We start from the raw sequence: 14,877 nt of genomic DNA on the forward strand, positions 1-14,877 counted from the left end.
GCAGACTTTGTAAAATAACTGGTGTACATAACATCACTACAGGGAAGGACCGAAGTACATTTCTGCCAAACGTTTTTGAAAAGTCACCATAGTTTAATCGTCCGAAACATCTGGAATCCCTAAGTTCCACCCGCAATGGCAAACCCAGAAAAAAAAATCACAGGGAAAAACATTAAGACATTAAAAAAGGTGCAAATTAAAAGAATGAAGTACAAATGGGAAAACAGGCACAAAACAGCAAAAAATAGACAAAAAAGGGCAAATGCAATAATGAATTGGGCCCATAGTGTTAGTTCTTGTACTGACATAAGAGTGCGTATTCTGAAAAGTTTTGTAAAGCACCCGATATGGGTTAAAACCTCAGTAGTGTAATAACTTAAGATACGGTTTTCTGTTTAGATCCTGTGGAACACAAGTGTCCAATGAGAATATCCAGAAATGTTCTCGCAGACGTTACCACTTGTGGTCTTCTCACAATGAGGTGTTAACCCTCTCAATGCTCCTCTAATTGGTAATGAAAGTGAACCTGTCACCAGATTTGGCGACTATAAGCTACGGCCACCACCAGTGAGCCCTTATGTACAGCATTCTAGGATACTGCATATAAGAGCCCTGGCTGCGCTGTATAACATAAACAACACTTTTCTAATACTCACCTAGGGGGACGGTCTGGTCCAATGGTTGTCACTGCGCTTCGGTTTGGCGCCTTCTCTCTGCTGCGATCGCCGTCCTCCTTCTACCCAGCCCCGTGGGCATGACTCGTCTACGTCATCCACATAGGCCGGCATTGCAATCCTGCGCAAGCGGATTGTAATATGCCTTGCTGAGGGCAGATCAAAATATTGTAATGCGCAGGCGTGAGGAAAGGTTAAAGATCGAAAGGTGCACAACAATGCTTTGATCTGTCCTTAGCAGGGCAGATCAAAGTGCGCCTGCGCAGGACTCCAATGCCGGCCTGTGTGGATGACTTAGTCATGCACACGGGCCTCAGAAAGAGGATGTCGATCGCCGCAGAGAGAAGGCACCACCGGACCGGAGACCAGGGACACCCATTGGAGGAGGTGCCAAGGAATCCAGCAGGTAGATGGTTCGTAGGACTCCCCTCCCCCTGCCTTGGAATTCTAATGCGGCCATTGGACCTGGGTCCTGAAAATGTTTTCTCTCCTTTCTTGGTTTTTCTTTATTTATGTGAGATTTTACTCCATCTGAACCAACCGTCTGTGCAAAAACCACATAACTCAACAAATGTAAGAAGGCAACAACCAATGGACTGAGCTATGTAATAAAGAGAAGGAAACAAATAAGTTTTTGACATTTCTTTCTTTCAGAAATCACGAAGTGGAGGAGCTATGGAAACAGGAACAGTGTCTCCAAGTGATGTAAGTGTTTAGGACTAAAAACAGCTCCTCATAGTTCTGGAATAACGGTGAATCATAGACTAGGGCGCAGAGACTTGACATAAGGTTGCCAGCGTGTTACTTATTGCTAGTTACCTTCAGTTCAGTCTTCTTATAACTTATCTCATTACATTAATGTCCTATCTAGTCCGTTCTGTCTTACATCTGTGCCACCCACAGTTCTTTTAACACTTATCATTACGAGACACAAAGCTATAGAAAGACAAAGACTGACCTAAGTTCTCTGCGATAAGGATGCTATTGAAAATCAAAATCATAAGGTTTGGACAGAAAACGTGAGCCCAATTTATAGTGGTGATTGTGGAGGTGGCAGAAGGTGTCATGAGGCTGTTATGAAGGGCTTAATGTAGATGAGCAGCAAGACGCAATGGTATCAGTACGGTCGGGTTTATATTTTAACTCTTGTTTTACCATTCCAATAAACTCTCGATTCCACTTTTTCCCTTTGCCTTTATATGAGGCCCCTTTGAATATAGGAATTTGTAGAAACTATGTTTAAAAAATGAGATACTGTCATGATCCAGTCCGGCTTTTCCCTGCTGCTGGTTACACCCAGCTCTGGCCTGGTCATGTCAGGGGTTAACTTCCCTTGCCTTGTTCTGGATTCCAGGACGCTATATATTGCCTCTGTACCTATGGCTCAGTGCCAGTGATATCTCTGCCTTGCATCTTGTATACTGACACTGGTGAGTGTTCCCGATCTGTACTGCCTCCCTGCTACTGTGTCTTGACTTGTACTCTTCCCCGTTCGTCTGCCTGTCCCGGTGCCTGGCTTTCCACTCCTGTCTGTTGTTTGTGTTTCCTTCTGCATACCTGATCTCCCGGCTTCTGACTCGGTTCTGCTTTCTGACTTGATATTGATCCTCCCTTTGCAGTGACTCGACTTTCCTGGCTAGACCCTGATACTCTATTGCCTCCTGGTGGCTTTGCCTGTTCACTGCCTGCTGAAGTTACTCTGCTGTACTTCAGCTGCCTTTCCATTACTGTGTTTCTTTGTCTCTCCTTCACTACCCTGCTGCCACCTAGTGGGGAATACGCTATACCACGTCTTACTAGCCTTTGTACAGCGTGACAGATACTTAAGGGCGCTTTACACGCTACAATAAATCTTACGATGTGTCGGCGGGGTCACGTCGTAAGTGACGCACATCTGGCATCGTAAGTATGATTGTAGCGTGTAAAACCTCCGTGCAATTGCGATTGAACGAAAATCCATTCATCGCATGCACGTCGTTCATTTCTCAAAGATTGAACGTGCGGTTGTGCAATGTTCCCGAGGCAGCACACATAGCAGTGTGTGACACCCCGGGAACATTGAACGACAGCTTATCTCTGTCCGCGGCTCCCGCCGACAATGTGGAAGTAAGGAGGTGAACGGGATGTTTACGTCCCGCTAAGCTCCGCCCCTCCGCTTCTATAGGCCGGCTGCCGCGTGACGTCGATGTGACGCCGAACGTCCCTCCCACTCCAGGAAGTGGACGTTCGCCACCCACATCGAGGTCGTATGGACGGGTAAGTACGTGTGACGGGGGGTTACTCGTGTGTGCGACACGGTCAACAAATTAAACGTGCCGTACATACGATGGGGGCGGGTACGATTGCATACGATAGTGTATGCTGGATCGTAACATGTAAAACAGGCTTTAGTGCACAAATTGGTCAATTCATGAGAGCATAAACTAGATTGTACCTGCCCATAAAATTATGAGCCTTTAGCCCGGATAGAGGCATGTTAGGTTAGAGTACCAATAAAGAGATATGCCTTGTCGCTGGCCGTTGGGCTCTCATGAATTGGCCAATTTGTGCTCTAAGTATCTCATTTTTAAACATTGTTTCAATAGCAGTAATCCGTTACAAATTCCTTTATTCGATGTTTTCATGTTATAGCATTTCAGTGGGATGCAGTAATTTTTTGTTTATGTGAGGCCCAATAGAGATGTGACTGTACCTCTGTAGTTATAGTCGTCCGTACATTATTCATTCATCAGTTTTTCTACAACTGTATCACAGTGATTGTTGATGTGATTTTTGTACTTAGCAGCTGCATCTTGGCATTTTGTGTAATTCTTAAGTCTCTGCTCATAGCTGGGTCCAGACGGCTATATTGCATGGTCTATATTTGGACAATCAGAGGTCTCCTGACCCAAAGTAACAGGTATATATGAAGCTGTTAACAGTAAAGATATAAAATAGCAGGACTTGAAGCGTGCAGTTTATTGTAAATGACATCTGAACTCCACCGTTTGTCATGGGGCCTGTGGGACATCGGTGTTCACTTACAATGGCCACGGTTTGTATTCTGGATTTGCTTTTCCCATTCTACTGTAATATGGGACATAAATTTTGAACGAATGCCATTTCCTTGGACTATTTTTGCTGAGAATTCTTGCAGTACCCCAGCTTCTTAAAAGGATACACAGAGTGTGCATCTCTTCTGCCTCTTCCTTTCGTGTTTGTCAGTCAGGATCGGCCAAACATCTAATGTGTATGGTGGTTCCCCCACGTAATCTATACTGAAAGATCCAGTCTGTTGACTTTCAATAGCCAATTCTTTTGTTTAAGAACATGGCAGCACCCAGCTCAGCGCTCTCTTGTATGGAGGAGTCAGGAGAGATAGCGGTCAGCCAAATGATTGTCCAGTCGACAGCTATTTAATGTGTCTGGACCGCTTTAGAGATTTGTGAGTTATATACACATTAGATAGTGGTCGGCCAAACGATGCTTCAGCTGATTGTTCAGCCCAGGCCCGGCGTCAGCACCCCGCAAACCCGGTCAAATGCCGGGGCCCCGGGCTGCTGGGGGATTCCCACTCGTGGTGGCAGGGGGGCCCGGTGCCCGCGCTGTCACCGGCTTTCCCCCGCCGAGGATCGCACTTTCAATTGTATCGGCATCGCAGTTGCCGATACAATTGAAAGCAATGATGAGAGACGGAGCGGCGCGCTCCGTCTGTCATCATTCTCCCCACTGTGTCTGACACTGTCGGCGTTCTGACCCTCTGACAGCTCAGCAGCGGAGCCCGGTGACGTCATCACTGCGCGCCTGCTGAGAGGTCAGAGCGACAGCGGTGGATGGCCGCACGGAGGAGACATGAAGGAGGAGAAGTGAGTATTTATATAATCATGGTGGCTAGACTACCATGGAGGTGCATTAAATGATATAGGTGCTGTATACTACATGGAGGTGCCTAATGCTACCAGGCTCTTCACTGCGCTGTATAGGTGCTGTGTACTATCTGGAGGTGCTTAATGCTATCAGGGTCTGCACTGTGCTACATAGGGGCTGTATACTACATGAGGATGCCTAATGCACCTGGGTCTGCACTGTGCTATATGGCAACTGTGTACTACATGAAGGTGCCCAATGCTATGTGGGTCTGCACTGTGCTATATGCAGCCTGTATACTACATGAAGGTGCCTAATGCTATATGGGTCTGCACTGTGCTATATGGGGGCTGCTATATGTTATATGGGGGCTGCATAGTGCCATATGGGGGCTGCATAGAGAACTATGGTGGCTTCATAACACTATATGGAGGAATATGGGGGCTGAATACTGCTATACCCCCAGAGTTGTATGTCACTTCCACCCCAGTGCTGTATACCCCCTCAGAGCTGTGTATACTCCCAGAGCTGCATGCCACCTCAGAGCCGTTTGTCCCCCCACCCCAGAGCCACTGCTCCCCTCTAGAGCTGTATGGCCCCCATTGCTGTATATGCAGAACCTTGGGATATGCTACCCCAGTGGTCTGCAGGATCCTAAGGCTTTCTGGAACGCCCTCTGCAGACAACCCACACCTCACACACAGGTAGGGGCACATTCCCTGAGAACTGGGCGCAGCATGTAGAGAGTTAACAGTGGTCAGATGTGAGAACCAATCCCTTAGCTGTTAGCCTGGGAAATGGGTGTGGCTTGTGGAAAGCGACAGGTGTTGCTAGGCAGAGTTGGCAGAGGAAAAACGACAGTTGAAGGGGTGACAGTTGAAAGGAGCCAGTGAGTGAGAAAGGTGTAAGGATTGTGAGGAGACCCGAAAGGGCGACTAGGAGGTAGTAGCCTGAGGGTAGACAGATCACAGGTACTACGCATGACGGGATACTGGACCCCAGAGTAGATGACCGCTCCAGGCGGTCTGCTGATCCAGCCGTGTGTGGTGACTTCCAGGGTACCACACCACCCATAGGCTCAGGGACATAGCCTCATATATAGGACCCAGGAGAGGGCACAGAGAAGTAGCCTACCCCACAAGGGACCGCGAGGCCTGTCATACTGGGCCTAGAAAAAAAAAAAAGGAGCGGACCGCCGCAGGTCACCAACTGCTTCAGGCAAGGGGACCATCAGCTCTGCATGTGCATGGAGGGCTCAACTGGGACTCATGTCAGCACCGGGACAAAGGAGAGTCGGTTGACCAGCCGTGCCAAACTGCACTTGCAACATCCAGTGAGTACATACCAGTTAATCTGCAAGAACTGTGTCGTGTTTATTACTGGCGCACCACAAGGCGCAGAACACCTACATGGGACTTAAGCCCCTACTGGCGGAGGATGCGAACACACTTGCTGCTATACTATCTGTCCCTAAAACCAGTGCAGCAGCGGGACATCTTATTACCGCAACCCGCCAGTGGCGTCCTCACAAGTAACATACAATATAACCCTGTTACCGAGCGCCCCCAGGTAACAGAACTGGGCACGGCCACCTGTGACGGTGGTCCCCGTTATCCACGGCCCGGAACAGAGTATCCCATGGGCCTCGGGTGTGGTAGCGCTCTACAAATACCTGTTTCCTCAGTAATATGTATGCCCCCAAGTAATGTGCATGTCCCCAGCCTCTCTTGTGATGTACTGTATATACAGCAGTGTTAGTGTGCTCTATGTGCGATCATGTCTGTTAGTGACGGCCACCAATCAGCGTGGTACAGACACATGCCCAGGAGGAGCTGGATGGACACAAGCGGGGAGGTGAATGAGGCTGTTGCTGGCTTCCCAATATTAGAAATATCTCTAATGTGTCAGTGAGTGCATGTATGATCTGTATCTATGTATGTCAGTGTATATGACAGTGTATAGATTTTTGTCTGTGTTTTTAAAAAAAATTGTGTTTTTAAATATGTATGTGTACGTATGCCTGTATGTGTATGTGTCTGTACATGTCTATGTGTGGTTGGGGCCCACTGAGACTCTTTCGCCCAGAGCCCACAAAAACCTGGAGCCGCCCCTGGTTCAGCCAACATCCATCTTAGCCATCTCTCTGGGACACAGGTGCGCTTACTTCACCAAGCACTACTGTTGAACGGGCATGGCCGATTTTGGCTCTTATCGCATAGAGACAACATTAGAGATAAGTGCCAACAGACCTCAGTGCTAGTAGTTCATTTCTGAGAGACCTTTGCAACTGACAGTCTGAAATCGGACATGCCCGATCAATATCTTCCCTGAGAAATTCAGCAGGATAAATGGGCCACACATAGAACAAATATGAATATGACAGGCCTCGTTCGTTGCAGCACAAGATGACATTTTCAATGATACGTAATCATTATTTTTCTATGACTTTTTGATCATCATTATTTTTTTTCTTAATTTGTTTAGCATCTTCTTTTAATTCTTTCCATTTTTGTTTATCATATTGGTTATGGTACAGGTCTTCATTTTACTTTTACACTTTTTACTTAAAACAGCATTTTTAGTGGACAAATATTTCTTCTATTATTTTTTCATGCTTTATTTAAATGTTTTCTTTTCTTTTTTTTTTTTTTTTGTCCCCCAGTCTGCCCAATAAAGTAATATTGTTATACAATTTATCCCATATAATAATTCTGGCCTTCATCCAGTAATGATGTGCTCAATCCTGTAATAATGTCCGTCCTCCTGTAAAATTGTTCCCCTCCTGTAATATTGGTCCCCTCCCCCCCCCCTTCCTGTAATAATGTCCCTAGTCCTGTAATAATGTCCCTCAGCGTGTAATAATTTTTCCTGTCCTGTAATAATTGTCCCCATCTTGTAATATTGTACCAAATCGTGGCATAATGTCCCCTTCTTGTAGTCATGTCCCCATCCTGGTCCCCATCTTGTAGTCATGTCCCTATTCAGGTACCCATCTTGTAGTCATGTCCCTATTCAGGTACCCATCTTGTAGTCATGTCCCTATCCTGGTCCCCATCTCGTAGTCATGTCCCCACCTTGCAAAAATGTTGTTCTTTATATACACATTAAAAAAAACCCAAAAACATTCTTCTCACCTGTCATCGTACCCTTGGCAAACTGCATTCTTTTCCTCCTCCACAGCCATGATGACGCTTAGCAGGGACGTCATATGTAACCGGGATGGAGACACTGACATCGGCTGCTGCCTGTGATAGGCCAGTGGCTGGTATTGGTATTGCGGTGCAGAGAGCTGGCCTCTGTGCTGCAATACGTTTCACTTGAATGTGCGTCCTTGCTGAAAGGAATTTGTGGACGCGATCGTCTTAGTTTCCTGTGGGCTGCACAGTTGAGCTTGGGTTTGCCTGCTCGCTGTGTGGTTGAGACCCCTGGTCCAATGTGTGTGGTAGGGGTTAAGGCTAGTAATACACATTAGACCGCTGTTGGCCGGTCGTTCACCCGACATCTCTCTTCTGACCCCCCCAACATACATGCACACTTGGCCCTGTTGATATTAGGAGGAGGGTATTCTAACCCTCTGGTGACAGTATACCCTCCAGAGGACAGAAGAATTGGTATTTCTAACTTCATCTCCCTGACATCTGTTCTTAGGACAGATTTGATAGTGACTGGTGCAACTAAAAATTTTTATTACAACTGATCTACAGTAAATGTGTGTGGCCTATTTTACTTTTCATGTGGCTGTCATTGTCCTAGTTGCTTTCCAGTACTTTGCCATAGGTCAAATGGCTTGCTGTTGTTTTTAGAGGGTAATCGTGTGGATCTGCCTACCCCTTTCAGATGTGAGCGCAGATAAATATGTAAATGTGTTTCCTATAGACAGACATATTACTTGTGAACTTTCCATACACTGGAATCTACTAATATAATTAATCTCAGAAAATTGTACAGTACATTAATGGACATTTGTCATTGCAAATGAAAGCCTTGAATTTAACCCTGCAAATTGTGTTCTTAATGGCTCCAACCACCACTCATTCCTCTTATACGGTAAGAGCTGCGTGGTGTATTTTTTTTATGCAGGTTTTTTTTTCCTTTTATGTAGCTTTTGTCTAGGAAGGTTGGAAAGAAGAACGCTGTGTGAGTAGCGGCAGAGGATTGACCTTGCCGCTTCCGCTCCTCCGTGATCATACAATTTCTATTCATTTTGAGAGTTTTCCCACTGTCAGATAGATAGAAATCATAAAATGTTAAAACAGCAGCCTCCTCATTACACCATACGGTATAGTGTGCAGTAACATCTTCATTTAGTTCACAATTCTAATAGCATTTATTATATAGTTTGGTGTACACATCATTTATTCTTTCTACTGTGTCATGAAGACCTAAAAATAATTCATATAAATCTTATTTTGGGACAATAATCCCTTTCCCTTTATTCATTTTCTACACCGATTTTAAAGATTTATAGGCAAACGCCAAATTTTTGTTTTGTCAAACTCTTGGCTCCCACAATCTACTCCTGTCTCCGGCATACACTATTTCTTGCTGCCTTTCTTCTGGAAATGCATAATTTTACATCTTTGCTAGTGGTATCCATTGTGGGCATTATCAAGCAAGACTCTCCACAACAGACCTAGCAATACTTACATTTAGGTTACATTTTCAAAGGGTCTTTCTGGCTAAACCTTTATTTGTAATACACTAGCATACTCATAAGCAAAACAAGACTGTCGCGGAAACACCATCACATGTCTCAACGCTGGCAGGAAACTAGCCAGGTCTTTCACTGGGAAGGAACAACCACAGGAAGGGCAGTCTCCAGTCAAGGAAACTGCCTATGCCAAAACATGGTATCCATCCACAGACAACTGTTTCGGGGTATTTGCCCCTCATCAGTGTGGAGTAGGAAACTGGCTAGTGGGAGCAATTCCTAGTAAAAGACTACATAAGCAAGGATGATTGACCTTAGGGAGATCAACATCCAGCACCACGGGGACACCATCATGTGTTTCTCAATCTAGAATCACTGCGTTGAGAAACACGTGATGATGTCTCCGTGGTGCTGGATGTTGATCTCCCTAAGGTCAATCATCCTTGCTTATGTAGTCTTTTACTAGGCATTGCTCCCACTAGCCAGTTTCCTACTCCACACTGATGAGGGGCAAATACCCCGAAATAGCTGTCTGTGGATGGATACCATGTTTTGGCATAGGCGGTTTCCTTGACTGGAGACTGCCCTTCCCGTGGTTGTTCCTTCCCGGTGAAAGACCTGGCTAGTTTCCTGCCAGCGTTGAGACATGTGATGGTGTTTCCACGGCAGTCTTGTTTTGCATATTTTCCCAGGGGGCCTTGTTCTAGAATCACTGCGTTGAGAAACACATGATGGTGTCTCCGTGGTGCTGGATGTTGATCTCCCTAAGGTCAATCATCCTTTCTTATGTAGTATACTCATAAGGTTATGTTCACACACTGCATCTTTTGGTGCGTTTTTGAAATCACAAAGATGCACATACATGCATGCATTTTCTTCCCCCAGCAAAGTCTATGAGATTTCGATTTTGCTGTCCACACTGGGCATCTGTTGTTGTCTGCATCTTGGCTGCATTTTTCAAGAGGCAGCATGTCAATTCTTTTTACATTTTTACCGCGATTTTGAGCCTTGCCAGTAATAGATTTGACTTAAAAAACGCATTGGGCAAAACGTGGTAAAAATGCGTCAAACGCAGTAAAAACACATTGTGTTTCTTAAAGCGTTTTGCCGCGGTGAGTTTTGGGTGGATTTTAAGATGCACTCAAGATGATGCACTGACCAAACAATATTCCGCATGTGAACGTAGCCTGAGGGTACCGTTTCACTAAACAACGTACCAGCGATTCCGACCACGATACGACCTGGTCAGGATCTCTGGTGCGTCGCTACATGGTCGCTGGTGAGCTGTCAATCAGCCAGATCTCACCAGCGACCAGCGACTCGTGTAACGATGCTGCGCTTGGTAACCAGGGTAAATATCGGGTAACTAAGCAAAGCACTTTGCTCGGTTACCCGATAGTTACCCTGGTTACCAGCATACACCGCTTAGCGCTGGCTCCCTGCACACATAGCCAGGGTACACATCAGGTTACTAAGCAAAGCGCTTTGCTTAGTTACCCGATATTTACCCTGGTTACCAGCATATACTGCTTACACAGTCGGTGCTCATTGGTCTCCCACCATCAAACACGCCGATATCTGCTGTGCAGCGGGAGACCAATGAGCAAAAAGTGAACCAGAACAGTGTGTAACGATCAGCGATTTCACAGCAGGGGCCAGGTCACTGCTTACTGTCACACACCGCGAGATCGCTGATGAGGTCTCTGGTACGGAACAAAACCTGTGACTCGGCAGCGATCTAGCTATGTAAGAAGTACCCCTAAGGCTATGTTCACACGTTTGTTGTTGTTTTTTATTTTTTGAGGCGCTCTAACAGTGACTTTGAATTTGCTGCCCAAATCTTTCCTAATTGAAGACATTATCAGCACACTGAGCGATCAGATTACAGTTGGTATATATAGAAACCTACAGAGGTGTGGAGTGAGGAAAAAGGAGCAAACTAAGGGTGGGTTCACACATAGCGACAGCGACAACGACATCGCGGTTACGTCACCATTTTCTGTGACGTAACAGCGACCTTGTAAGTCGCTGTTATGATCGCTGCTTAGCTGTCAAACACAGCGACGCAGCAGCGATCATAACGTCGCTACATGTGCAGAGAGCAGGGAGCCGCGCACACTGCTTAGCGCTGGCTCCTTGCTCTCCTAGCTACAGTACACATAGGGTTAATTACCCGATGCGTACTGCAGCTACATGTGCAGAGAGCAGGAGCCGGCACTAGCAGCGAGAGCGGCGGAGGCTGGTAACGAAGGTAAATATCGGGTAACCAGGGAAAGGTCTTCCCTTGGTTACCCGACGTTTACAGTGGTTACAGCTTTCCGCAGCTGCCAGATGCCGGCTCCTGCTCCCTGCTCGCTTTATTTCGTCGCTCTCTCGCTGTCACACACAGCGATGTGTGCATCACAGCGGGAGAGCGACGACGAAAAAATGAAGCAGGACATTCAGCAACGAGCAACGACCTCACAGCAGGGGCCAGCTCGTTGCTGGATGTCACACACAGCGACAGCGACGGGACGTCGCTGCAACGTCACAGAAAATGGTGACGTAGCAGCAACGTCGTTGTCGTTGTCGCTGTGTGTGACACCACCTTTAGGGTGCATTTAAAGTTACTGACTTATGGCATTAAACAGCTGCTAATGAGTCAAATGTTGGCTGATCGGTAGTCGTTTAAAGCCTGTTTAGACAGGCCAGCCGTGTTTACCATGTACACAGATCAATCATTAAATGGAGCCTGTCACCAGATTTGGGGCCTATAAGCTGCGGCCACCACCAGTGGGCTCTTATATACAGCATTCTAACATGCTGTATATAAGAGCCCAGGCCGCTGTGTAGAACGTAAAAATGACTTTATGATGCTTACCTAAACGGTCTCTGTGGTGGAGTTGGGTCATATGGGCGTCTCCGTTCTCCGGTGTCGGCGCCTCCTCTTTCGGCCATCTTTGTCTTCCTTCTTCTGAAGCCTGTGTGCTTGACGCATCCTTCATCATACACACTCGCCGGTCCCGCACAGGCGCACTATAATACGTTGCTTTGCCCTGCTCAGGGCAGATCAAAGTGCGCCTGCGCAGGACCTCAATGCTGGTGAGTGTGGATGACATAGGACGTCCTTCAGAAGAAGGACGACCAAGAAGGCCGAAAGAGGAGGCGCTGCACCCGGAGAACAAAGACGCCCATATGACCCAATTCCACTGCAGAGACCGTTTAGGTAAGTATTATAAAGTAATTTTTACGTTCTACACAGCGGCCTGGGCTCCTATATACAGCATGTTAGAATGCTGTATATAAGAACCCACTGGTGGTGGCCGCAGCTTATAGGCCCCAAATCTGGTGACAGGTTCCCTTTAATGGTTCATTCTGTGTGCACAGAATATTGCTGTTTTTATCAGCACAGACATGCTCTGTTTAAAATGATAATTTATAAACAAGTCTAAAAATAATGTCACTTGATGTCCAAGCAATTTGCTTATTCTTCAGGTGAATAGCAACCTGCTTACACCGGCCGGTTCTGGACAAAAGCACATTTCTGTTTTACAATGTTCTGCATGCTGGTTATGATGGTTTGCTACAGAGAGATGGGACTGTGTACTGTGTATGGGAGACCACACAGCACCTTGTTTCCACCCCAATAATAGCTGAACTCAAGAAAAACTGGCCGCTATAGAGCGAGGGCATGTACAGCAGAGGCCAAATGTTTTGAGAATGACACTAATTTTAGTTTTCACGAAGTTTGCTGCTGAATAGTGCCAATTTGCATTAACTCTAGATTGTTCTGAAGAATGATCAGGTGAATTGCCAAGTCTTTCCTTGCCATGAAAATTACCTTAATCACAAAAACTCTATTTCCATTTAATTGCAGCCTGAAAATGAACGGCTTACATCATTTAAGTGATCTTCTTGTTCGCTCAGGAGAAAGTGTTAACGATCAAAGGGCCTCTGACATCATTCTGTCATGCTGAGTGAATTACAAGAGTGGCTGGTTGCTTTAAAAGGGACCTGGTGATTTAAATATTATTTTTTTTTTCAGTTAACAATGGTTACTGCCAAAGAAATGTGCAGTCTTCACTACTTTGTATGGTAAGGGTATTACAGGCAAGGAGATTGGGGCTTGTAAGGGGTACTTCTCACATAGCCAGATCGCTGCTGAGTCACGGTTTTGGTGACGCAGCAGTGACCTCATTAGCGATCTCGCTGTGTGTGACGCTGAGCAGCGATCTGGCCCCTGCTGTGAGATCGCTGCTCGTTACACACTGTGCTGGTTCATTTTTTGGACGTTGCTCTCCCGCTGTGAAGCACACATCGCTGTGTTTGACAGCGAGAGAGCAACGATCTGAATGAGCAGGGAGCCGGCGTCTGACAGCTGCGGACGCTGGTAACCAAGGTACACATCGGGTAACCAAGCGAAGCGCTTTGCTTGGCTACCCGATATATAGACTGCCATGTTGAATTTCTAATGTGTAATCCCTTTGTTCTGTCTGTGAGCTCATTCTCTTCTCCCCATACAGGATACATGTTGGCTCAGCTAATCTAACCCCGTGTGGGTGGGTGGGAGCGCTAGCTGGTGGCTGACTGCTATAAAGTGAATGATCGCTACGTAACTGTAGGGTAGATACTGACCTGACCCACAAAGCCTGCATATATCTATAAATCGGGGCCCAAATGTGTGACACTGTAAGTGGAGAAGTGGTTGGAATCCCCATTAATTTCTGCTGGTATTCCGACTACTTCTTCACTGAAACCAGTGTGATGGGGTCCCAGTCTCAGACAGGAGGGGGTCCGCATGCCACAAATGTATGAGATGGGAGTAGCCAGTTTAAAGTTACCATTTGATCGCACAGTAATTGAAAGGTTAATTACCTGTTATAGGGAATCTGTCAGCAGGTTTTTGCTATGTAAGCTGAAGCCAGCATGCTGCAAAGGCTAACACAGAAATATCAGTGATGCCTGTCTTGTCACAGTGTGATCTTTTGTTGATTTGCTATGTTTGTTTAAGCAGCAGGACCCTTATCATTGCTCATACTATCAAGTCACATGCAGGGCAGACCGACGCCCCGTGCTTTGATTGACATTTCACTGTCAATGTACAATCTCTATTTAGAGCCTGGTGCGGGCAGAACAGCTCTCCCAGCTCAGCTATATGACTAAATCTAAAAATTCTGATTGTGTCAGACCGGCTGCAGCCAGAAATCTAAGTGATACATCATTGGATTCAGAATCTCTTTGCCTACATCAGATTAGGTAGCAAAAACCTGCTGACAGATTCCCTGTAAGGGAAATTCTTCATTTTAATGTATTTTTTCTATAACTCTTGACTTCCCTACAGTACGGCATTTTCCTCCTTAAATGTCTGAAATGGTAATATTTGTTCTATAATCTGATCATGTCCGTACATGTTGGCAATACACACCGTGAAGTGACAATACAATCCATTTATACTGTATACAGTGTGCGGACAAGCCAATAAATCCCAGTAATTGAGGTTACAAGCCATAAACTCTGCAGTTGCATAAATGAATCTGTATCTATCACTCTCGCAACGGGCACTTTCCCCATCGCAGCATTATATTGCCACAAATCCAATAATGTATTATATGTTATGCAGCGGAAAAGCCACACTGTGCTGCTGAAAGCTGCGCAGAATATCAAACAAGAACAGACTTGTTTAGGCAATTTAATAGTGCGGGGATGGGAAATGCCGCACTTCGGTGA

The 14,877-nt window shown here is 46.0% G+C and overlaps 1 protein-coding gene across 2 annotated transcripts in view; it reads left to right on the forward strand.

Moving 5' to 3' along the window:
- ATP6V1H (ATPase H+ transporting V1 subunit H) overlaps positions 1-14,877 on the forward strand; it is a 196,620-nt gene that overhangs the window by 66,657 nt on the left and 115,086 nt on the right. For both annotated transcript variants that reach the window (XM_075353271.1, XM_075353272.1), the window contains exon 8: positions 1,329-1,379. In XM_075353271.1, the coding sequence (XP_075209386.1) occupies positions 1,329-1,379 (51 nt within the window). The remainder of the gene's footprint in view (positions 1-1,328; positions 1,380-14,877) is intronic.

The sequence above is a fragment of the Anomaloglossus baeobatrachus genome, chromosome 6, assembly GCF_048569485.1.
Source record: "Anomaloglossus baeobatrachus isolate aAnoBae1 chromosome 6, aAnoBae1.hap1, whole genome shotgun sequence".
Lineage (NCBI taxonomy): Eukaryota > Metazoa > Chordata > Amphibia > Anura > Aromobatidae > Anomaloglossus > Anomaloglossus baeobatrachus.